Here is a 23,820-nt window from a genome sequence, read left to right as displayed (position 1 = left end):
TCTCTCCAGCTCCCGTTTGCTTCTTTCCTCCATCTTGTGGTACACTGGGGCTGGTCCTCACATATAGGCCTGGGTTGTTTCAGAACAGATAGATCTGAACTTTGGGTACAACAGGCAGAATGCTGTGGTTCAGACAGACTTTGAGTGGGTCCCCTTAGCATTCCTATGTGGGGCATGGTCCTTAGTGTGGGAGTGTGACGATGGGAGGCCCTGTCCTCAGTAGGTATTAAGATAGGTCTATGGAAGCCAGAGTCTCTTTAAAAACACAGCCTTAAAGCAGCCTTGGCCTCTCCCTGTGATTCCTGCCTTTTGAGTGTGTTTCCATCATTGTGATGCCATCTGCCATTAGCTCTCAGCAGACTGTGACTAACTCAGTGTTGGTCCTGAGAAGGATGGATAGGTTACGAGGCGGCATAAGCAAACTTGAAGGTGGTAGATATGCTGGTGTTCTTAAGTCTGATGTCACAGGTGCATTACTGTGCAATATACATGCTAGGGGATTTTTGGGTTCTTGTTTGTTTGGGTTTGGTTTTCCAAACATGGTTTTTCTGTGTGGCCTTGGATGCCCTGAACCGGCTTTGTAGACCAGGCTGTCCTTGAACTCACAGAGATCTGCCTGCTTCTGCCTCCCTGAGGCAGCCTTGTAGTTATATTTTTTAAGTTGCATTTTAATTTTAAATTTTGTTTATCATTTTAATTATGTATGTGTTTGTGTTTGTGGGTTGTGTGCATGTGTGTGTAGTGTGAAAGGGGTCAGAAGCATAAGATCTCTCTGAAGCTGGAGTTCCAGACAGTTATTAGTTGCCTAATGTGGGTCCTGGGCACTGAACCGGGGTCCTCTGGAAGAGCAGTCTACCTTCTTAATCACTGAGCCATCTTCCAGTCCCCCTGTGCAGTTTAATGTATGACAGTTATACCTCAATGTCGTAAAAACATAGTATGCATTATATGGCACACGCTATGTACCGTATTTTTATGTAAGATGACTGAGTGTATAAGATGATCCCCAACTTTTCCAGTTAAAATTGAATATACTCTCCGTATGTATAAGACTACCCCTCTTTCAACGCACACCCTGTGCAGCAGACTCGGGCATGTGTCTATTTGTAGGCAGGGTACAGACAGCCAGGCACTTTATTAAATGGCGGCAGACAGCCAGTGCCAGCCTACACTGCCCCTTTAAGGTGTGCTTCACACTCAACCCAAAGACGTGCAGCCCTCTGAGTCGAATGGGCAGGTTCTGGTGGAGAGCTGATCCACACTCACATTCTCCTCTTCAAGGTACAGGGAAACATGTGCAGCTTGCTCCTCCCTGTGCAACTTGCTCCTCCCTGCTTCATACTCCCCACACACACACAGAGTGGGGAATTGGCAGCAGTGCCCCCTACCCCCCACTATATGCGCCAGGCATATGAAGCAAGGGGAAGCAAGCAGCGGGTAAGTACTTGGCATATAAGACGACCCTTGACTTTGGCATGGATATTGGGGGGGGGGTTAAAAATTGTCTAATATGCTAGAAAATATGGCACATACATTATATAATACATGAAAGTGTGTTATGTACCACATGTTGTGATTCCACACATTGGGACTAAGAAGGAACTAGTTTCTTGAGACTCCAGAGATGACCTCATATGAGGACTGGTCTGTGCAGGAGGTTGTAGAGATGAAAAGAAAAAGTGTTTTAATTTTGAAAAAGAAAAAACCTATGGAAAAGTTGCAGGAATACTGAGACGAGCTTCCTTGTGCTCAATCTACAACCATGCTTTACTGTTTTTTTCACTTTAGATCAACACAGGACCTTGTGGATGGTAGGGGAGTACTCACCACTGAGTTCCAGTTCAGCACTGCTTTATATATATATATATACACACACACACACACACATATAAACAAATTTTCCTTGTTTTCCCTTCCTCTTTTTGTGTTTGAGGAAAAATATCACATAAAATGTGAAGCCTATTACAAAGTTCAGGAACATTAAAATAAACTCCTATATGTCTCACTGAGATGCATATGTGGCAAACATTTTGCCATTGTCAAGTATATTTTCCTTCTTCCTCTTCCTCTCTCTTCTTGTACCTAGAGTAAACTGTAAGTCATTATTTTTTATTTCAAAATATTTCAGTGTATGACTCCTAAAAACACGTAGCATGTGGCAGCATAATTGTCAAGTCTGGAGGATTCGTTTCTCAGCCTCTCAGTTTTTCATGCCTCAGGTTTGAAGAGTCCGTGTGGGACATCCTTCAGTTGGGGTTCGTTTGCTTGTTTCTTTCTGACACACGGGTGGCATGTCCTTTGTGCCTCATAGCAGGAGGATTGTGGGTGGTTTTGTGGAGTGATTTCCCCTCCTGCTGTCAAGGCAACCCTTTTCCCTTTGTAATTAACCATTAATCTATGGAGAGATGGTTTGACATCGTGTAAATATCTTGTTCTGTCACGTGGCAGTTTGGAACCCTTTATCAAGCATTCTAAAGGTGAAACCCTGCATGTGGCTTCTGTGCATCAATTAAAGGCTCTTTAAGATAGTTGCTACTAGCCGGGCGTGGTGGCGCACGCCTTTAATCCCAGCACTCGGGAGGCAGAGGCAGGCGGATCGCTGTGAGTTCGAGGCCAGCCTGGTCTACAAAGCGAGTCCAGGACAGCCAAGGCTACACAGAGAAACCCTGTCTCAAAAAACCAAAAAAAAAAAAAAAAAAAAAAAAAAAAGGTAGGCAAGTCTACTGTTGAGCTACGTTTCCTTGTGAGACAGGGTCTTGCTATATAACTCAGACAGGCCGGGCTGGCCTTGAACTCACCATTCTTTAGCCGTTGACACCCAAGCATTGAGATTATAGGCTTGGCATACTGTGATGTCTTATATGTGCGCTGGTTAGTTTTCGTCAACTTAACACAAAAAATGTAGTTACCCGGGAAGAGGAAATCCTCAGTTGAGGCCCTGAACAGATGTGTATCGAAGAGCCTGTGCTAAGCAGGCTAGAAACAAGCCTCTCAGACCAGCGCATATTTGGGAGAATAAGTATTAACGGGGAGAATTTAGTGTTGGTGGCACAGGGCCTTCTTCATGTCAATTTGTGTTTGTAATGCACGGCAGTTTCTGGGCGTGTTCCTGTCACTCTAGACTGCTATCTCTCTATGCCAGGTTCCTGCTTAGCCATGACTCACAGGGCGTTGTTACCTTCAGCCTCTTAAGAATCAGGCCAGGTTTCTGGTAGATCTTGCACCTTTCCATGTGGACTTGAGCTGCTGGGAGGAAACTGAAACACAGCTGCAGCTGCTCAAAACAGCTCATCCGAGAGGGCTTACGGGAGGCAAAGTGGGATGGCCTCATTCTGTCTGGCTTTTGTTTTCTTCTTTTGTTCCAAGGATTTTCCACTTTGCCATTCATTATCTTAAGCAGAAATGACATTTGATTGTAGATCTTCCTCTATCTCAGTTCTGGGTGATGCCTAACAAGTTCATCATTAAAAAGAATTAATTGCTTTATGCAGGTTGTATTACTGAAGGAAAATGCAAATTTTGGGCTAACTGGGTGGGTCATTGGGTTAAAAGCACTTGTCACCAGACCTGACAACCCAAGTCCAATCCCCAGGATTGGTAGAAGGAGGGAAGTAGTTCTCATCAGTTGTTATAAACACATACACACCAATAAATGTAATAATTTTTTAAGTGTAAATATTCCTGCTGGGGCTATTGAGGAAGCAAAAGCCCACCTCTAAACAGGAGCATTGGTGGCTCTCACTCTTGTGATGGCAGGAGGTACCAGGAACTCTGCTGAATTAGACAGAAAAAGGAGCTCTTCTTTTAGAGAAAGAGATTCTGTGCATTTCATTAGCTGGGGAGTCTGAACCAGCTTGAGGTAGTGACCCTGGAAGGAGAAGAAATGCCATGGTGACTCACAGCTGTAATCTCAGTACTAGAAGGCTGAGGCAAGAGCATTTAACTAAAGACAACTTTTCACGTTGTGCCTGCTGTGTTTTTGTGGTAGCTGCAAGGAACAAGCTGGGCGTGGCGGCACATTCCTGTAACTCCAGCATTTAGAACGTGGAGCAGGAGGAACAGCACAAGTCTGAGGCCACCCTGGTCTATATGTTGAATTTTAGGCCAGCCAGTGCTACATAATGAGACCCTGTCTCAACCTCCTGACACACACGCACACCCACACACATCTGTCTAGGTTGAACATCCCCCAGTCTGCTAAAAATACTAAAGATTTCACAGTTTTATATTTTAGGATTTCAAGTTAGGAATTATAATCAGTACTCTTAAGTATAATAATCTTAAATTTAAAAAAAAAACTTGAAATCTATACTTCTGGTCACAAGGGGCCAAGTTATTATAGTCTCTGCACAGAGTCAAGATATGAAATGGGCAGTGCGTAGGCTGCAGTGCTGGGAGGGGCTTCAAGGTCAGGAGATTGACTGTGGCCATTGTTTCCCAGGGATGTTTTATGAGCCCTTGTTTTTGCCATTGGCTCATCTTGGTGAAATGCCTGCTTTATAATTAATGTTTTGCTGATGTCTCTGGAATATTGGTTCAGACATTTTTTTACTTTTTTTTTTTTTTTTTTTTTTTTTTTGAGCAGTTAAAGGAAGATGGATGCACAGTGTTCAGCTAAGGTCAGTTCAAGGAAGAGGAGGAAGGAGGCATCAGGCCCTAACGGAGCAACAGAGGAAGATGGGATTCCTTCAAAAGTCCAGCGCTGCGCAGTTGTAAGTGAGGAGCTGTGACTGGAAACACCCCTGTGGTGGAGCTAGAAAGCGATGGGGCATTGATGACATTGGCGTTAGTGTCCTAAAGTGGTGGGAAGAGCCAAGCATGCATGATAAAGGTGTTATGCTTTCTTGCTGCATGAATTTCAACTCAGTTGTAGCTTTACATGGGAACTGATAAAAAGTGGTTGGGAAAATTTAGAAGGTGTGCAAGTATTAGGCTAAAATTGAATTTGTAGTGACAGAATAGAGAAGCTGTGGTTCTGGCTAGTGATTTGGTCTGGGTATGGTCTCATGGTGTCAGTGTCCTGTTGTCCTCCTGTCCTTCCTTTACTACACCGCTGGGCACAGCCACCATTGTGTCCTTTATATACCCTTGTCTCCAGGACACTATTGACATGCTTCCTAGACTTAGATGAAAGAAGCCATTTCACATTTGCTACTTTGTCTCAGCCTGGTACCTTTTTAAAGTTTTCCCTTAAAAAAACATATCAAAAGACATTTGGAGATCATTAAGGTTACTGTTGAACCACAATGTTATTCTGAAGCCTGTGGTTCAGATATGTCTATATTTCATTGCCACTACTGACCAGAGAGCCATTTATCAAATTACAATCTTTGCTTATTCTGGAACACTCTGGCCTAAAGGGGAAAATGTTTTTCTTTCTTTCTTTCTTTATTTTAAAGACCATACAGGCCTTGAACTCACAGATTCACCTACATCTGCTTCCCAACTCATGCACCACCATGCCTGGCAAAATGTGGACATTTTTAAGGAGTATGATTCTATATATCATAGAAAACTCAGGTGGCCTAGTAATCAACAAAAATGGAGCACTGTGCCAGCTGTGTTTAGTCCTAGCACACCAGTGCCTTAGTGCTAGGCAGGCAGGCAGGCAGGCAGGCAGAGATCTCTGAGTTTGAGATTACCCTGGTCTTCATCTAGAGCGTAGACTGGTAAACACTTCAAGTGGGGCCCTGTAGCCAAAAAAAAAAAAACCAAAAAACAAAAAAAAAAACCAGGCATTGGTGGTGCAAGTCTTTAATTCCAGCACTTGGGCTGCAGAGGCAGGTGGATGTCTAAGTTTGAGGCCAGTCTGGTTGACAAAGCAAGTTCCAGGACAGCCAGGGCTACACAGAGAAACCCTGTCTCAAAAAGCAAACAAACAAAAACACCCACAAAAAATGAGGGCATTGTTAGTTTCTGAAAGTTTCTCAGAGAATTGAGACTAAAAAGATGGTGGTGGCGCTAGCTCACCTTTAGCACCTGCTAAAGCTTTTAGCACAGCTTTTAACCAGGTAGTTCCTGTCTCTGTGCTGAGGAGCAGAGGAAAGGCTTTCAGTCTGCTTGGAGAAATGGGCTTAGAATAGACTTAACTTCCGTGCTCCTTAGAACCCGAGGAATTCCATGGCTTTAAATTACTTCGTTTCACAGATTCCTGTAAAGTGATTTACGTGGATTTGGAGACGTGCTATCCCCATCTCCCAGCTATAGGCCAGCTATCTAGCCTTGGCTACTGGTCCAAACCCCACTCACCCACAGCGCTGACTGACCTGGAGGGAAGAGCCTGTGCTAAAGCACATTGTCAGCGCCACTGTATGCTTTCGACTCCTTCTGAACTCTGTAGCAAAACCAAGGTTTGCTGTCCCACCATGCCGTGGGGCAGCCATCATCCCAGATGCGACTCCTTGCTGTCCCACCATGCCGCGGGGCAGCCATCATCCCAGATGCGGCTCCTTGCTGTCCCACCATGCCGTGGGGCAGCCATCATCCCAGATGCGGCTCCTTGCTGTCCCACCACGCCGCGGGGCAGCCATCATCCCAGATGCGGCTCCTTGCTGTCCCACCACGCCGCGGGGCAGCCATCATTCCAGATGCGGCTCCTTGCTGTCCCACCACGCCGCGGGCAGCCATCATTCCAGATGCAGCTCCTTGGGACTGTGCTTAGGTCCCCAGTCAGATCGCTCAGTTTTACCCCAAACCCACCAGCAAGACACTTGCTCTTCATGCCATGGTTTACTCAGTCTGAAGAAGGTTGCAACTTTCATTCTTCCCCCTGGAATACTTTTTTTCTTCTCAATGTTATGAAGTTTTAGTCACATCATTGAATAACCAACTTCTTTAAAGCTATTTTGAGTCTTCAGTGTACATCATTGAACTTAACTTAATTTTTTGTCACATTCTTGTCCAGGGCTTACGGCAGCCAGCTCCTTTTTCTGATGAAATTGAAGTTGACTTTAGTAAGCCCTATGTCAGGGTAACTATGGAAGAAGCCTGCAGAGGAACTCCTTGTAAGTAACTGCTTAACTGTTTGCTTGCTGTAGTGTTTAGCATGCTAGTCGGCTTCAGTTATCTTCTGGAAGGAAACTTCATTCTATAAAATTTTTAAGTTTTTTCTTTGTTATACAATTGTTTTCTGGGTTGCTGGCAAAGCTATCATGAAACAGAAAACAAAACAAATAGCTAGGCATAATGGTGCACGCCTTTAATCCCAGCACTCAGGGAGGCAGAGAGGCAGGCAGATAGTTTAATGCTAGCCTGCTCTACAAACTGAGTCCAGGACAGCCAGGACTACACAGAGAAACCCTGTCTCCAAAAACAAGAACAAAAACAACCAAACCAAAAATAACCAAAACAAAACAAAACAAAAAAACAAACCACCACCAACAAAAACCTCACAGCTATTAGCCTGATGCCTGAGGATGTCACTCATTGGTAGGGTACCTTCCTAGCCTTTCAAGTCCCTGGGTTTGACCCCCATTGGGGCAGAAAAGACAGATCCTGGCTCTAGCTGGCTTGTGTCTGGTTTGCTTGTTTGTTTTTGTGGTACAGGGAGATCAAACCTAGAGCCTTGCTCAGGATAGGCAAGTATGCTATCTACTCAGCTGGATTTCTTGTCCTATGAATTTTATCTGTTTTTTATAAATATCCAAATAATTAATATATCAAAAGCTAGTTTCCCTAGCCTCAGAATTTTCTCCACAGTTCTTTCTCATAGTATCAGTCAACTATGGTATAGGTGATTAATAGACGGACAAATACCCAAGTTGGGGAGATTCATCACTTAATTTTATTTGTAGTGATATAATTGTATGCTTCTTAAAAGACTTGCTTTATTATTTTGAAAGCCCATTTTCTTTACTTATACTTTTAATTTATATCATTAGTTAACAGTTTTGCCCAAGTAATTTTTTTAGTGAGGACTCTTATGCGTGCATGTGTGTATATATGCTAATTGTATATGTAGGCAGTTGTGTGTGCATACTGCATATATGTGGGCATGTGTGGAAACCAGAGGGAATAGTGGAGTGAGTTCTTTCCTTCTACCTTAGCATGGGTTCTGTAGGTCAACTTCCTGTCACCGGGCTTGTGGACAGTTGGTTTTGGAGATTGCCATAAATAGAAGCACTCAGGTGTGTGGACGTACACCTGTAATCTCAGCTGGGAGGGGGGGCAGGAAGATCAGTTCAGAGCATCCTTGGGTACCACATAGCAAATTTGAGGCCAGTTTGAAGTTAAGGCCCATCCATTAACCACAGCTCTAAGGATGTGACGCCCTTCCTGGCCTCTGTGGGCAATGCATGTACAAGATAATACAGACATAGGTAGGAGTAGTGGTGCACACCTTTAGTCCTAGCACTCAGGAGGCAGAGACAGGGAGATCTCTGAATTCAAGGCTAGCCTGGTCTACATAGTGAGGTCCAGGATAGCAAGGGCTATAGGGAGACCCTATCTGAAAAACATACAAGCAAACAAAAAAGATATATACATGCAGGCAAAACACCCATACACATAAAACAAAAGAAACAAAATAGACTGCCTACCCACAAATGAAGTGCCTCATAAGCATTTATTGTAAATACTAGGTCGTAAAGGCAGCTATCCTTCCTTCCTTTTTTCAAGTCTCTCATTCTTTCTCTAGTTTTTCCTAATCTCTTTTCCATTCTGATTACTGTGATTACGTGTTCTTTCCGCTCTGCAGATATGGGCTGACCTTAGCTCCAGGCAGTCTCAGAGTAAGAGGCCGTTATAGCCACAGTGTGTTCTCACACACATGCACACACCCTCCATCCTCGTTCCTGGGCGGCCTGGAGCTAACTCCCAGGGGTCCGTCTGCCTCCACCCTGCCCCCACCCCAGCATTGGGATTAAAGGCACTACAACTCCTGCATATGATCCCGTTTGTTTTTGTTTTGTTTTGTTTTGTTTTTTGAGACAGGGTTTCTCTGTGTAACCTTGGTTGGTGTGGACTCTCTTTGTAGACCAGGATGGCCTCGAACTTACAGAGACCTGCCTACCTCTGCCTCCCACATGCTGGGATTAAAGCCGTGTGCCACCATCCTGGCTTAGAATATAATTTCTAAGTCATGCTTGAGACGATCTTCTTTATTATATATATGAAAAATTGAAGAAAGAAAGCGATTAAAGCCAGTTGAAACTATGAAGTAAATCCGGCCCTACAATGAGAGAGTGGGTGCACAAAGTCGAGCGAACCCAGGACCCCCGCATCTCCTCAGTGCACATGGAACCGTGGTGCTCTCATACACACACACCAAGCAATGCGAGGCCTTTGGCGAAGCTACTGCATCTCCTTACTTTTTACATGTACAAATATTTGGCCTGCGTGTATATATGTGCACCATGTATAGCCCTGCTGTCAGAGAAGGCCAGAAGAGGACACTGAATCACTAAGAACTGAACCTGGTCCTCTGAGGGCGCAGCAGGTGCTCTTAACCTCAGGTATCTCACCGAGATCTTAGGTGTAAGAAGCAGTAGACGTTCACGTGTAAAGTTGGCCGGCTGGTTTGACCTCTTGTGTTTCTCTTGCATATTCCTCTTGCCGTCTGTTGTCTTATATTAGGTAAGGTTATATTCCTGTCACTAGAGGACAAGGAATAAAGCAAGAAAGGCTATCATACTAGTTAGGGAATTCTAGTCCAAAAACTGACACTGGGGTATTTCCTCCTGCCCTCTCCCCAAGGTTGTCACTAGGAAATTTAAGGGAGCCTAGTAGGGAGGCTGTGCAGTCTCGAAAAGTCTTTAGTCAGAGATAAAAGTATATGATAGAACAGGTGAGCTCACCTTCAGACATCTATTGGAAGACAGTGACAGGCAGCAGCGTGTTTAGCAGAGAAAGAAGGGGGTGTGGATAAAAGGCAGTGCTTCCCATGATTGATGAGATATCTCAGTGGACCGTGAATTGAAACTAGGTTTGGCCTGGCTGGGGAAGACGTCTGCTTACTTAGCTAGAGTAATGCATTCACTTTATTTAGAACCCAGGGGTGCTGGAGGTTGCTCTTAATAAGCTGAGACAATTACCAATCAGGGTGTGGTTTATTTGGTTCAAGACTTGCTAGTGGTTGCTTCTCCCAGGACCTGTGCAACAGTGGCCCCTTCTGGCCATTTGGTTAGTAGACCAGCCTGTGTTTATTGAAGACTGGAGCTGAGGCCTTAGGACCCTGAGCTGCCAAGGCTTCCCTGGAAGGGGCGCTACAGAGGTCACAGGTAGTTGTAGGTTGGCTGGGGAAAGGCTCAGTGATGTTCTGTTGTGGTGAATAGCCTCCTCTTCCTCAGCCAGCGCCTCCAGATCGTTTATTATTTGCAGGCAGCAGTGCGCTCCTTTCCTTTGTTTGATTGCCTCACTATGTAGCCCTGGCTGGCCTAGAACTTGCTATGTAGACCAGGCTGACCTCAAACTTAGAGATCTGCTTGTCTCTGCCTTCTGAGTGCTGGGATTAAGTATATGCACCCCCGTGCCTGGCTAGAATTTATTTTCAAAGTAAAATGTTAGCTCCTAGGAATCAAGGCAAACTGAAAGTGAGAGAGCTACAAGTCAGAATAGAGTATTATATTCTGTTTAAACATACTTGGAAGGTCTTAAATTCCAGGTGAGGGTTTGAGCTGGAGAGATGGCTCAGTGGTTAAGGGCATGTTTTACTCTTGCAAAAGACCTCAGTTCAGTTCCCAGCACCCATATTGGGTACCTCACAGTTACCTATATGTTATGCTCCAGAGAATCAAATGTCTCTGGGATAAATACTTGCATTTACATGCACACACACCCTTCATACACATAATTAAAAGTTAATTATTTTTAAGGTGAGAATTTTGAAATTCAGGATATGTTTTCATTGTTGTTTTTGTTTTTTGAGACAGGGTTTCTCCATGTAGCCTTGACTGTCTTGGACTCACTTTGTAGACCAGGCTGGCCTCGAATTCACAGAGATCTATCTGCCTGCCTTTGGCTCCCGAGCACTGGAGTTAAAGGCATGCATCACCATCTCCTGACCAGGATATGTATTTTTGACTATATATTTAATATCACTTCTAAGGTAGCATTAAGGAAAAAGTACTCAGTCCCTATAAAAACAGGGACTGCAATCTAAATTCCAGATACCAGAGACAGAAATCACTACCTCTTCTTCTTCTTTTTTTCCCCCCAAGACAGAGTTTCCCTGTGTAGCCTTGGCTATCTTGGACTAGTTTTGTAGACCAGGGTGGCCTTGAACTCACAGTGATCTACTTACCTCTGCTTCCTAAGTGCTGGGATTATGGGTGTGTGCCACCACACCCAGCTAAATCACCAGCTCTTACTAAGGGAATACCTCAGTCTTTGAACCTTTCCTCTGTACCAGTTCTGTAACACAGTTAGTAAAATGGCTCATGTTTGCATTTATTTTATTTTTTATAGTAGTGGGGACTGACTTAGGGCCTTATGCAAGACCTCTGCTATTGGGTTATATACCCAACCCTTTGTTTGTTTGTTTATTTATTTGATTGTTTATTTAGGTTTTTCAAGTCAGGGTTTCTCTGTGTAGCCTTGGCTATCCTGGATTCTCTTTGTAGACCAGGCTGGCCTCGAACTCACAGAGATCCTGCTGGGATTAAAGACATATGCCACCACACCTGGCTCTCTTTATATTTTATTTTGAGACTATGTCTTACTTACATTGTTCAGACCGGCCTTGAGCTCGCTCTGTAGCCCAAGTTGGCCTTGAATTTGGTAACCTTCCTGCCTCAGCTTCCAAAGTGGCTAGGATTACAAGTCTCTGTCACCAGGCCTGGCCCTGGAGAACATGTAACAAGAGAGGCTCTTCTACAGTGAAAGTCCTACAGTGCTGTTACAATTTGTCAGCTGTGAGAGACTGAGTAAATATGTTTTTGTAATAAGCTCTTTGATTTGGATTCAGGTGAGCGGCCTGTGAGAGTTTATGCGGATGGAATATTTGACTTATTTCACTCTGGTCATGCCCGGGCTCTGATGCAAGCGAAGAACCTTTTCCCTAATACGTACCTCATTGTGGGAGGTAAGAAAACATCCGATGACTTTAGGTGCCATCTAGGAAAAGAGCAATTGCCCTCCTGTTGGTGAGGTTTGAATGCCCTGTCCCAAGTCTCATTCATCAAAGGAAGGGTGTGGTGCGGCCTGCCTCAGATCCAGTCTCTCAGGGCTAGACAGCTCGGCCTGGAAAGAAAGCAGCAGCAGGCTCACTGAAGAGAGGGCCTAAACCACTTGGTCTAGACTTTACCTCCTTGGTTTTGAATCAACAGAAGTAGGAAAGGCTGCCAAGCAGATGTTATATGGTTAAGCCTTATCCAAAATAAAATAGGAAAACATTTAAACGTTCTTATTTTTATGTATATGAGTGAGTTTTTTGTCTGTTGCTTGGTTGGTTGGTTGGTTGATCTTCATGTGTGTTTCTGCACCAAATGTGTGCCTGGTACCCAAGGAAATCAGAAGAGGCCATCAGATCCCCTGGAACAGTTGTGAGTCACCATGTGGGTGCTAGCACTCAAACCCAGTGCTCTTAGCTGCAGAGCCATCTCTCCAGCTCCAATACAACGTTTAAAACAGAACAAAACAAAAAACTGGTGTAGAAATACCTAGCAGATTCATTTCAAAGTCAAGGTCTGGGTTTCATGTTTTACCCTTTTCAGAAGTATGAGCCTTACTGTAGTGAGTGTTGCTCCTGAAGGCTGGTTGGTCTTAGATGAGGAAAAACATCATTACCCAGCTGAACTACATCCAGAAGATTATTCTCCAGATTGCATTGGGGGTGGGGGATGGGCATTGTAACCAGCCTAGAAAGTAAGGACAAGGGTTACACAGAGCAGGCCTTGACGTACAACTTTGTGATGCTGTGAACCCAGTCTGCAGTGATGAGCTGACGCACAACTTCAAGGGCTTCACGGTGATGAACGAAAACGAGCGTTACGACGCAGTGCAGCACTGCCGCTATGTGGATGAGGTGGTAAGGAACGCGCCCTGGACGCTGACACCTGAATTCCTGGCAGAGCACCGGGTAAGAAACTGGCCACATGTACTCATTCCTAGTTCTAACGTCCCCTCAGTGTTGCGGCAGAAGGCTAGTTTTCAATGTGTCCTGCTTTACCTACGCCGTCTGTGGAAGTTTTATCTAGAGATGATGGCGGTCCCTGACATTTCTATCGGGTGTGATGCTTTAACAGCTCCTTTATAGTCATCATGTTCTGGTTGTCCCCACAGCAGTCCTGTGGGACAGTTGTTATTTCCTCTTACATACAGATAGACTGAGTAATGTGCTCCGGGTTACACTGTTCCAGCTTAAATGAACTGACCGACTACAGGACTTTCCCCCCTCAGTATGTATGTCCTCCCTTTACAGCATGCCAGTCTCCCTAGAGGATCTGTAGTCCTGGCCATACACTCACAGCGTTGGTCTGTCTGGGTTAGTAAGGTGCTCAGCAGGTACTAAGATACTTGGTGCCCAGCTGGGTGAGCTGAAGTTGAACACTGGACTCACAGGCTAGAAGGCAAGAACTTAACTTTTAAAATGTGAAATACATGTTTATATTCCAGAGCCAAAGGACTAAAGCGGACGCTCACAAGTTTGAGGGCAGCTTGGGCTTCATAATTAAGACCTTGTCTCAGAAACTTAGCATGGAGAGATTTCTCAGCAACTAAGAGCATTTGTGTTCTTTTAAAAGACAAGAATTTGTTCCCTGTACCTACATGGGGTAGCTTTCAGTGGCTTGTAATTCTAGCTGTAGGGGAATCCAGTGTCTTCATCTAGGCTTTGTAGGCACTAGTACATATGTGTGCACATGTGTGCACATACAGATTACAAAATCTTTTTTAAAATGGGCTGGAGAGATGACTATGGTTAAGAGCATTTACTGTTCTTCCATAGGATCTGGAGTTGGTTTCCAGCACCCACATGATAATTCGTAAGTGTTTGTAACTCCAGCTTCAGAGGATCCAGCACCTCCCAGCCTCCACAGAGAGCACACACACATGTGGTGCACAAACACACCTCAGGCAAGACACTCATGCACACACAAAATAAGCAAGGTGCATACCTTTGATTCCAGCACTCAGGAGGCAGAGGCAAGCAATCCCTGTTAGTTTGAGGCCAACCTGGTATACAAAATGAGTCCAGGACAGCCAAGGCTACACAGAGAGACCATGTCTCAAAAAAAAAAACAAAACAAAATATTTCAAAAAGATAAATAAAAATGAATTAAAGAGAAAAAAAGCTTCATATCTTAGGAAATAGCACATATTCTCTTATGTTAATTTAAGTTGACTTTCAGATTTGATTTGGGGCTAGGAATTGTGTGAGATCAAAAACCAAAGGTGTTTCCCACTCTTATTTAAGAAGTAAATTATTTTAAATCAGGGGTATTTGAATTCTCCTGCATTAAAGCATGCTTCCTACAAAGGTGGGCTTTAAAGAGATGAGTTTATCACACCGGATAGAGAGCCTCAACCTTGAGTGGCCCCTTCTCTGCACGGGCATGTGGGTCGGGGCAGGAGAATGGTTCAGTGAGGCAGGAAGGAACAAAGCTAGCTGCGGTGTTTCCAAAGCAGTCCTCCAGGCGGCCTGCAGCCAGTGGAGATTTATTGTACCGGTCTAGGATTAGGGCAGACCTTTTATATTACTGTGTGGGGTCATTGCACACACATAAAGGTTAGAGAATAACCCGTGGGAGTCACCACATCTCCCAGCGATAGAGCTGCAGTTATTATGCTTGGCAGCAGGTGCCTTTAGCCATCTCACCAGCCCAGGACAGACCTTTGATGGCGCTCTAGCTTTGGCACTTAACAGTACCAAAAGTGTGAGCAGTGTTACTCTCTGCAGCACAACCAGCCGCGTGCAGCATCCCTTGCCCTTTGTAGGCAGTAAGTCTCAGCCACAAAGTTTGCTTACCACAGAGTCTTCACTTTGCTGTCCTATCAGCTCGTTCGTGGTGACGTAGCTGTGCTGGGGCTTCATTTGGCAGTGTGGTGATTACATTAGCAAAGGCTTATGGGCTCTTCAGCAGGGGCCAGTGAGGGGCTGCAGTCTTCCTAGTTTTGTGAAGTGTATTGTGAGCAATACAGTGATACACACTCCTTTGTGGCTTTGGGTTTTGCATTTCTTGGTAGAACAATTATATCTGTTTTGGTAAAAGGACTTCAGTTGTTAATTTTTAATTCCCCTTCTCTTAGAAACTGAGAGAAGAAGCAGTTAAGAAATCAGTAACCAGATCTTTCACCCTCTTAGAAGCTTTATGTGGCCCACTGTTAGAGACTGGGAGGTCAAGGAGAGTCCTTTCTTCTAGGCTCCACCGACGGCTCACCAGAAGCCCTCCTGCCCCAGTGAGCACAGCGTGTACTGTGTACAAGGGGTGTGTGTGTGTAGCACTTCTCTTAGGCCAGGAGAGATGGCTAGAGAAGAGATGGCGAGCCTCCTGTGTTTGCCATAAGCCATGAATAGTCAGGTTGGTGGTTTCTGAGCAGATGGTAGAATGGTTGTTTTGAGGCATGGCCCCTGCCTTCCCTTTTTCTGAGCCTAGGGTCTTTCTGAATGGCAGTTACACTGGGGTTGAAGTGCTGTTTTCTTATTTTCAGATTGACTTCGTCGCCCATGACGATATCCCCTACTCCTCTGCGGGGAGCGATGACGTGTATAAGCACATCAAGGAAGCAGGTGAGTTCTCGTGTCCACTTCACCTTACGGGGCTTGGGCAGCTTCACAGCTTCAGCCATGACACTGCGTGCAGTGGGAAATATGAACTCTGAGAAATTCAACATTGTCCTGGTCACGCTGTGGACAACAATGTGAGTAAGCATAGCACCAGCACCTGTTGATTCTTGGTCCCAACATCTTGTTTTAATTTCTCTTAGTCATAGGACAAGTTCCCTATTTTTCTGTTAGGCTTGCTAGTGTTCACTCATAATTGTAACAGAGTCTGCATTTTTTTTTCTTTTTTTGCCCTGGAACTCACTGCATAGACCAGGCTGGCCTTGAACTCACAGAGATCCACCTGCCTCTGCCTCCCGAGTGCTGGGCTTAGAGGCGAGTCATCTAGTCTCACTGTCTGATGCGCTTGTCTGTCTGTGTTTCGCCTTAGGCATGTTTGCTCCCACACAGAGGACAGAAGGAATCTCCACCTCAGACATCATCACTCGCATTGTCCGTGACTACGATGTGTATGCAAGACGGAACCTACAAAGGGGCTACACCGCGAAGGAGCTCAATGTCAGCTTTATCAACGTGAGTGCACCATCGTCTCCCAGTTCCCACCTCAGTAGAGCGTGTGTGCTGTGTGCTGTGTGCTGTGTGCTGTGTGCTGTGTGCTGTGTCACTCTCCCAGCCTAACCCATGCCTCTTGGCCTCGTGGTCTATAACCATAATATCAATTTATTAATACAAGGACAGGCAAACAAAGCCAGGCATGGTGGTGGGCCTAGCACTCGGGAGGCAGAGGCAGGTGGATCTCTGTGAGTTCAAGGCCAGCCTGGTCTACAAAGTGAGTCTAGGACAGCCAAGGCTACAGAGAAACCCTTGTCTCAAAACCCACCACCACCACAACAACAGACACCCCCCCCCAAAATGTTTAAAAACATAAAAAAAGACACACAAAACATTTCAACAAATAAGAATATATAATTAAACCTATAATCCCAGCACAGATATATCTAATCTAGTGAAAGGGCTGGAGGCAAGAGTATTAGAATTATTTTGATCCAGGTGGTAGCCTTTAATCCCAGCACTTGGGAGGGAGAGGCCAGCCTGGTCTACAAAGTGAATCCAGGACAGCCAGGGCTACACAGAGAAACCCTGTCTCGAAAAACAAAAAAACAAGGGAGCTGGAGAGATAGCTCAGTGGTTAGGAGCACTATCTGCTCTTCCAAAGGACCCAGGTTCAATTCCTAGCACCTACATGGCAGCTCACAACTGTCTGTAATTCCACTTCCAAGGGATCTGACAATTTCACACCAATGCACATAAAATAAAGTTAATTTTTTTAAAAAAAGAAGAAGCCGGGCGTGGCGGCGCACGCCTTTAATCCCAGCACTCGGGAGGCAGAGGCAGGCGGATCGCTGTGAGTTCAAGGCCAGCCTGGTCTACAAAGTGAGTCCAGGATGGCCAAGGCTCCACAGAGAAACCCTGTCTCGAAAAACCAAAAAAAAAAAAAGAAAAGAAAAGAAAAAGAAGAAGAAGAAAAACCAAAAACTATTTTGAGGCCCATCTTAGTGACATGATACTTTGTCTCAATAAACAACAGAAGTATGAATTCCATGGTACACTCACTATATTAGCATGTTTAAAGAATGGCTCTTAACTGTTTGATTATTTTTGCCTTTTTTTTTTTTTTTAAATTAGCTGTTCTTTTGAGAATATGATGAAAATACACATCTTTCGCTATGAGGCAGCATTTTATATGCGGTATCCCTCATGGGCTATTTAGCAAGTTCTGTCTCAAACACAAACAAAAAGCCACACAAATACTTTTGTTTAACATTGACTTTTAGAAATGATATAAATTTTATATATAATGCTTCTTCAGTAAAGCTGACTTAAAAAGAAGAAACCATCTAACTACATTGTGTGCAATAATGATTTAACCAAACCCCTTCATTTGCTCCCAGATCTGTGAGGGGTAAGGTGAACTGGAATAGGGCTGAATGGTTCATCCTGTCAGTTCATGGCTCGGGAGGCAAAGGCAGGAGGCTCACTTGATGTTCAGTGTTTCAGGTCAGCCAGGGCTATGCAGGAGGCCCTGTCTCAAAAAACAAATAAAGTAGGTAAACCAAGTGTGGTGGTACATACCTATAATCCCCAGGAGACTGCGACAGGAGGGTTACAAATTTGAGGCTAGTCTAAGCTACGTAGCAAAACTATCTCACAAAGCAAAAGCAGGAGTTTAGATGGTTCAGCGGCATTAAATGTATGTGGTGCGCAGACAGTGTGCAGTTTATATAGAGTCGTGGAACGGGCTAGTGATGGGGATGCAGTATAATGAGTTAAGGATCTGGCACTTCCGTGTTGACTCTGGCATAGCTGGCTGCTGCTTGTTGTGCTGTGTGGCGATCTCTGAGAGCCGTATTGGGTATGCTTACATTTCATTGTATTAGATTTATCTTGAAACCCTAACTTCACTTGGTTGCATGCTGATCCATTCCTGCCCTCAGTGTTCTAGCTAGTTTACCCCAGAGCTTTTATGATGTTAGAATTATCACACTTTCGTGTAAGTGACTGACTGTCCAGAGAGTATGCTAAATAAATACAGGGCATATTAAACAAAGCTGAATTAAAAAAAAAACAGTATTAGTAGTCATATTTTTCTTTTTTGGTAGGTAAAATCTATTATCTTAAAAATTGTGTGTGTGTGTGTCTGGGTACGTGCGTGTGATTGCAGGTGCCTGAGGCATCAGAGCGCTCAGGAGCTGGACATAGACAGGTGGGAGCCTTCTGAACTGGGTGCTGGGAATAAAGGCAGGCGCTCTGGGAAAGCAGGAAGCGCTCTCAACCTCTGAGTCATCTCTCCAGTCTGGGGATTGTTCCTTAAAAATCCACTGGCTTCTTGTCGTAGGAGAAGAAGTACCACTTGCAAGAACGGGTTGATAAAGTCAAGAAGAAGGTGAAAGACGTGGAGGAAAAGTCAAAGGAGTTTGTGCAGAAGGTGGAAGAGAAGAGCATCGACCTCATCCAGAAATGGGAGGAGAAGTCCCGGGAGTTCATCGGCAGCTTCCTGGAGATGTTCGGTCCCGAGGGAGCGCTGGTGGGGCCTTCCTCCTCACACTCAGGGGCGAGCAGTTGCGGGGAGAGGGGGGAGGCTGCTGTCCTTTCTGCTGTAGTGCTGATTGAAGCCGGGGCACAGGATGCATGCTAGCCAGCGCTCTACCACTGGGTCGCATGCATCCTCATCCCCTCTCTTTGTTCACTCACTCATTCACTTATATTATCATTTTTCTTTTTTTCATTTATTATTTTTGAGACTAGAATTCACTATGTAGCCTTGGTTGATTTGAGACTTGTAGTGTAGACCAGGCTGGCCTTAGAACTCACAATGATCTGCCTCTCTCTGTCTCCCAACTGCTGGGATTAGTGATGTGTGCCACTGCACCAGACTTCTTTTCTTTTTTCTTTTTTTTCCCGAGACAGGGTCTCTCTGTATTAGCATTGGCTGTCCTGGACTGACTTTGTAGATCAGGCTGGCCTCGAACTCATAGCGATCTGCCTGCCTCTGCCTCCCTAGTGCTGGGATTACAGGCATGCACCGGCTCTCAGGCTTGTGTCTTTATTATTTTGACACAGGGCTCCCTAAAGTGCCTAGACTGGCCTTGAACTAGCTTTGTGGCCCAGGCTGGCCCTGAACTTGTGATAATAATACTTCAGCCTTCAGTGAATTCAAGGGATTTCAGTGCTGTAGAGTGGAGAAGAATAGAGACTGAGCAGAAAGGAACATCAAGATTAAGAAATTACCTAATGTAGTCACACATTTTCCTAGTAATTTTGTCAGCTGCCTGGCAGCCTTGACAACTTCTATGTTTTGGGTTTACATTGAAGAGAAGGGGAAAACAATAGAACAGATGGAAAGCTTCCTCTCTATGAAGATCCGCTGTGGCTTCCCCAGTGAGGCGGGGAATCTGTCCTGAGGAATAGGACAGTGTTCTCAACCCAAATAAAGAACTCCATTAGTGAGCCTTTGTTCTTGCCTGGAACATAGCCCTAGAAAAATGCCTGTGTTAGAAGCCAAGGCTAGGCTGACTGGCAAGCAGGTGGAAACTGTGGAAAAGAGACGGCCTTCTGTCTTCCTCAGCCGTCTAGCATAGCAGGGCCTAGGGCAACAAGTCAGTGGCAGAGTGTTTCTTCAGCATGCGTGAGATCATAGCTTTGATCCCCAGCAGTGACAAATGATTACAGGGGAGATTTATACTAATTTGAGGTTTCAGAGGCTCCAGCGGTGCTGCATGTGACCGTGGGTATCTTCTAACTCTTCCTTTTGGTCTCCCTCCCCAGAAACACATGCTGAAAGAGGGGAAAGGCCGGATGCTGCAGGCCATCAGCCCCCGGCAGAGCCCCAGCAGCAGCCCTACTCGAGAACGCTCCCCCTCCCCCTCCTTTCGATGGCCCTTCTCTGGCAAGACTTCCCCATCTTCTTCCCCAGCAAGTCTCTCTAGGCGCAAGGTTGTGACCTGTGACATCAGCGAGGATGAAGAGGACTGACTTTTCGTCCTTGTTCCCTCTCTCTCCCCCTGCCTGCCACCTCCAGAAGTTCTCTGTTGAATTCCATTTTGTGATCCCAACACTAAACCTAAGGACATCTACAAAGAAAAGACAAATGGGGCAAGAGGACCTGGGAATGGGGGAAACCAAACAGCCCGTGCCCTAAGAGAAACCCCCTCAGCCACACCCAGGAGGCTGAGCCCACCTTAGACGCCTGCTCCGCACCCACCTTCCCTCCCCAGAACTTTGCTTTACTGTTTATGCTCATGTAATCTTGACAGGGAAATTGTCATTTTTATTAATTTTTTAAAAATTAGTCTTTCAAATATAGTAAGTAGAACTAATTTTTTGCCCCCGAGGAGTGGGCAGAAGAGGAAGCGTGTAAAGCCCAGAGGCCTTTCTCCCTGCTCATAGTGCTCGCCTTCCGTTCTGGAGCACACTGCCTTGCCAGACCCTTCACACGGAGAGCCATGCTGATGGGTGATTTAGGGAGACGATCGGAACTTGAACTTCCCTTAAAAAAAAAAAAAGTAAAAGCTGAATTAGCTCCAAAGCCCCCAGTGTCCTGCCGGCCCCTGTGTCAGCATGGCTGTTGGGGGAAAGGCACCTGAGCAGAACTTTCCTTACTCCCTGAGGAGTTTCCTGTCGGGCCCAGTGGGGTCCATGAAGACACTGATGGGGATGGAACTAAAGCGCAGAGCATCAGTTCTTCTGCTGTGTTCATCTTCTCAGAAAATTCTGTTGCCCGATTATCTGGGAGCTCTTGTCAGTCTCTCTCCTACATCCTGCCTGTAAAGGAAGGGGCACTTGGAGGGCTGCGGTGATGGGAGAGGCACGTGGGGTAAACTCAGTCTAGTGCAAGGGCCGCTGAGTGAGTCTCGGCTAGGCGAACATCCCTTGCCCCGCGGCTGCCATCTCGGCACCAGGCCCAGCTCTATACAAAGGATGCTTTGTGACTGCAGCTTGAACTTGACCCATTGATCCATGTTGCTTAGCACTCTGCCTTTCACAGAGCATACAGGCAAAAGCATCAGGAAACGCTTCCATCTTTGAAACACTCCCAGCAGCCTCTGCTCCTCTTAAGAATGTTCTGGGTTGAATGAGTATCCCAGGGAGACACTTTCCTCTAAGAGCTGCACCTGGCAGGGACTGACCCTGCTGCCACAGAGCTCCACGCCCCCTTGCCCACCTGTGCCTGCTGGTTCCACGAGGAAGCAGAACTTGAATTTCAAATCACAGGAGTGCAGACTCTCAACACTTGCTACAGAGCACGCGTTGGTGTGCTCAGTCCCCTTGTACCCCGTCTCAGCCACATGGCCCAGCAACTTCTTCACCTCAGTTATCCTGTAGCTAGATTTAGGGCAAAGTTGTTTATGTCCAGGGCTACCTCATCACTCATAAATAGCCCTTGTGAGGGTGGAGCTTTAGTGTTTTCAGCAAAGTTTCCTTGTGCCTGTGCTGGGACTCTGAGCGTTTTATAGTCCCTCCCCAGATACTTTCTGTAGAAGCTTATGTGTCTGAGGCTAGTACCACACAATGCCTGCACAGCATAACTAGGCTCCTAAACTATCTCTCATAGAGCCAAGGGGAGGGGCAAAGGGGCCGATGGCCTGTGGAAACTCTGCTCCTACCTCCTCATGAAGCGCTTTCACTCTCAGATGTGGCCCACACAGCCTTGGCCTGGAGTCTCTTCTCTGAACCTGTTGAAATTGATCTTTTCTCACATTACATAGTGCTGTGTGGCTTGTTTTACCTTTTCTACTTGAGTCTTCTCTCTGAGGAGCCACTCCTCTCTGCCTTATTCTCCCAGGTATACAAAGGTGATGGCCTTACTGCCGACACTCACCTGCTTGCTCCCTCAGTACACGTCATCCAGGTGTGCACTGCGGCGATGCAAAGGGAGCCACTCGTGGTTTTCTTCTCATGGGTACTGTCTGGGCCCCAAACAGCAGAGCCCTTGGGCTGACAAGATCTCTTACCACAGCTAGGACTAGCCTATGCTCACGTTCTTCAGTTGTCGCTCACCCCTTTACCATCTCCTAACAGTCATGTTCTCAGTTTAGACAGAACCATCAAGGGCATGGCAGCGTGTTAGGTACTCGATGGTCGCAGTGCTCCCGGGTGCTAGAAAAAGGTGCTGCTGAGATGGTGTGCCATCGGCCACTTGTACCCAGTTAAATGTGGTGGAGCATATGAATGTGGTGTCTGTGACTGTACTCCAGACCTCCTCTTGTGCAACCTCAGCTGTACCCCTGAGTCGTACAAGAAAGCAGGCAGCACGGAAGGGCTGGGGTGGCAAGGATGGAAGAACCTTAAGTTGCTTGGGTCGCAGCCTCTGTGCCATAGGAAGAGGCTGAAGACAGGAGCCCTCAGTTGCTGCGGCTGAGGAGGAACAGTTAACCTTGGCTTGGGCCAGACAGGAACTCTGCTCTTTCCACAGACTAGGCTGAGATGGGAGAATGGAGGTTGCCACTGAGAGAAAGTAGAAATGGGTTGCTAGTGCCGCAGCAGCTGCTCCTGGGAGCTAAGCCAAACCCTTATTTCAAAGATGCTCGAGGAAGGAGTCGGGAGTGTGAGGAGGTTGGAAATCCTGAAGAGAAAGGTTGACAGACCTTTTCTGGTCACTTTTCTCAGCAGCACCTTAGTTACCCTCGTGGCCCTACATCTGCCCAACTGTCCCCTCCCAGTCTTCCTGTGCTTTGTCACTGTCCCCAGCCTGTGTCCACTGTGTAGCTCACTTTCTGTTGTCTTGGAATCTCTTCCTTACTAACTTGTCAATTCCAAAACCAATTCTGTTTCCCTTCTTTGTGTTAATCCCTCAAGCCATAGCTTCTAGATTTCTGTCAGCAAACATGTGCCGAAATTGAACCCACATGGTTCAAAGAAAGCTTCCTTAACAAGGTTTTAAAACTAATGGTATTTTTTTTAAGCTCACCAATATAAGTATTTTCAAAAGGTTGTATTTTTCAAAGTCATAACAATGATTGTTTTCTCTCACAGAATAGATTATCACGGGATAAAGAATGGTCCCTGGCTTCTATTTTTCAGAATAAATAAGTAGAACATGTTCTTGGACTTACACTATTAAAAGTTAATTCTCCTAAAAGAAAAAAAGAAATATATTCTGTCTGCCAGAATTTTTTTTGTCGGCATAAGATTGGGGTAGAGAACAGAAATGGCAGGATTAACGTTTGGATGGCCCAGGTTGGGTTCCAGTCAGCTTGAAGTGAGGAACTGAGCGTTCTGAACAGTGAGTACTGGTTGGTTGGGGGTTTGACATTGTGGCTCCTGAGCAGAAAACGCTGTGGCATCAATGTCTGCCATGGCCAGTGTGAGTCAATGGGGAGCTTGCCCCGGAGTGCAGCGTGTAGCCTCACTGTCTGATGATGCGTTCAGACTTATTTTGGCTTTTGTCCTTTAGCCAAATAAAGGCCATGTGGTTTTGCCTGGTGTTTCTATTTCTAGTAGTTTTGACCAGGCATATATTTGTGTAATGTTTTAAGTATTGGGAGCTTTTATTTGTATTCTCAGTTCTTTGATTTTGCATCCTAATTTCTGTCCTCAAGATCTTAACAAGCGGTTGTACTAACAGATTCTTACTAAGAAAACCCAAAAGGCTAGCACAGAGG

General features: G+C 45.6%; 2 protein-coding genes across 5 annotated transcripts in view; both read left to right on the top strand.

Annotated features, from left to right (window-relative positions):
* PCYT1A (phosphate cytidylyltransferase 1A, choline) overlaps nucleotides 1–23,634 on the top strand; it is a 41,074-nt gene extending 17,440 nt beyond the window's left edge. For all 4 annotated transcript variants that reach the window (XM_084802182.1, XM_084802179.1, XM_084802180.1 and 1 more), the window contains 8 exons: nucleotides 4,586–4,712; nucleotides 6,905–7,004; nucleotides 11,903–12,019; nucleotides 12,864–13,015; nucleotides 15,586–15,664; nucleotides 16,089–16,231; nucleotides 18,555–18,743; nucleotides 19,985–23,634. In XM_084802182.1, coding sequence (XP_084658308.1) covers nucleotides 4,596–4,712; nucleotides 6,905–7,004; nucleotides 11,903–12,019; nucleotides 12,864–13,015; nucleotides 15,586–15,664; nucleotides 16,089–16,231; nucleotides 18,555–18,743; nucleotides 19,985–20,191 — 1,104 coding nt within the window. In that variant the 5' untranslated portion in view covers nucleotides 4,586–4,595 and the 3' untranslated portion in view covers nucleotides 20,192–23,634. The remainder of the gene's footprint in view (nucleotides 1–4,585; nucleotides 4,713–6,904; nucleotides 7,005–11,902; nucleotides 12,020–12,863; nucleotides 13,016–15,585; nucleotides 15,665–16,088; nucleotides 16,232–18,554; nucleotides 18,744–19,984) is intronic.
* The window catches only part of TM4SF19 (transmembrane 4 L six family member 19), a 190,227-nt gene that overhangs the window by 45,426 nt on the left and 120,981 nt on the right, over nucleotides 1–23,820 (top strand). The gene's annotated exons all lie outside the window — the stretch shown is intronic.

This window comes from Acomys minous (assembly GCF_964271855.1).
Source record: "Acomys minous genome assembly, chromosome: 11".
NCBI classification, from domain to species: domain Eukaryota; kingdom Metazoa; phylum Chordata; class Mammalia; order Rodentia; family Muridae; genus Acomys; species Acomys minous.
This window is presented reverse-complemented; position numbering and strand designations above follow the sequence as displayed.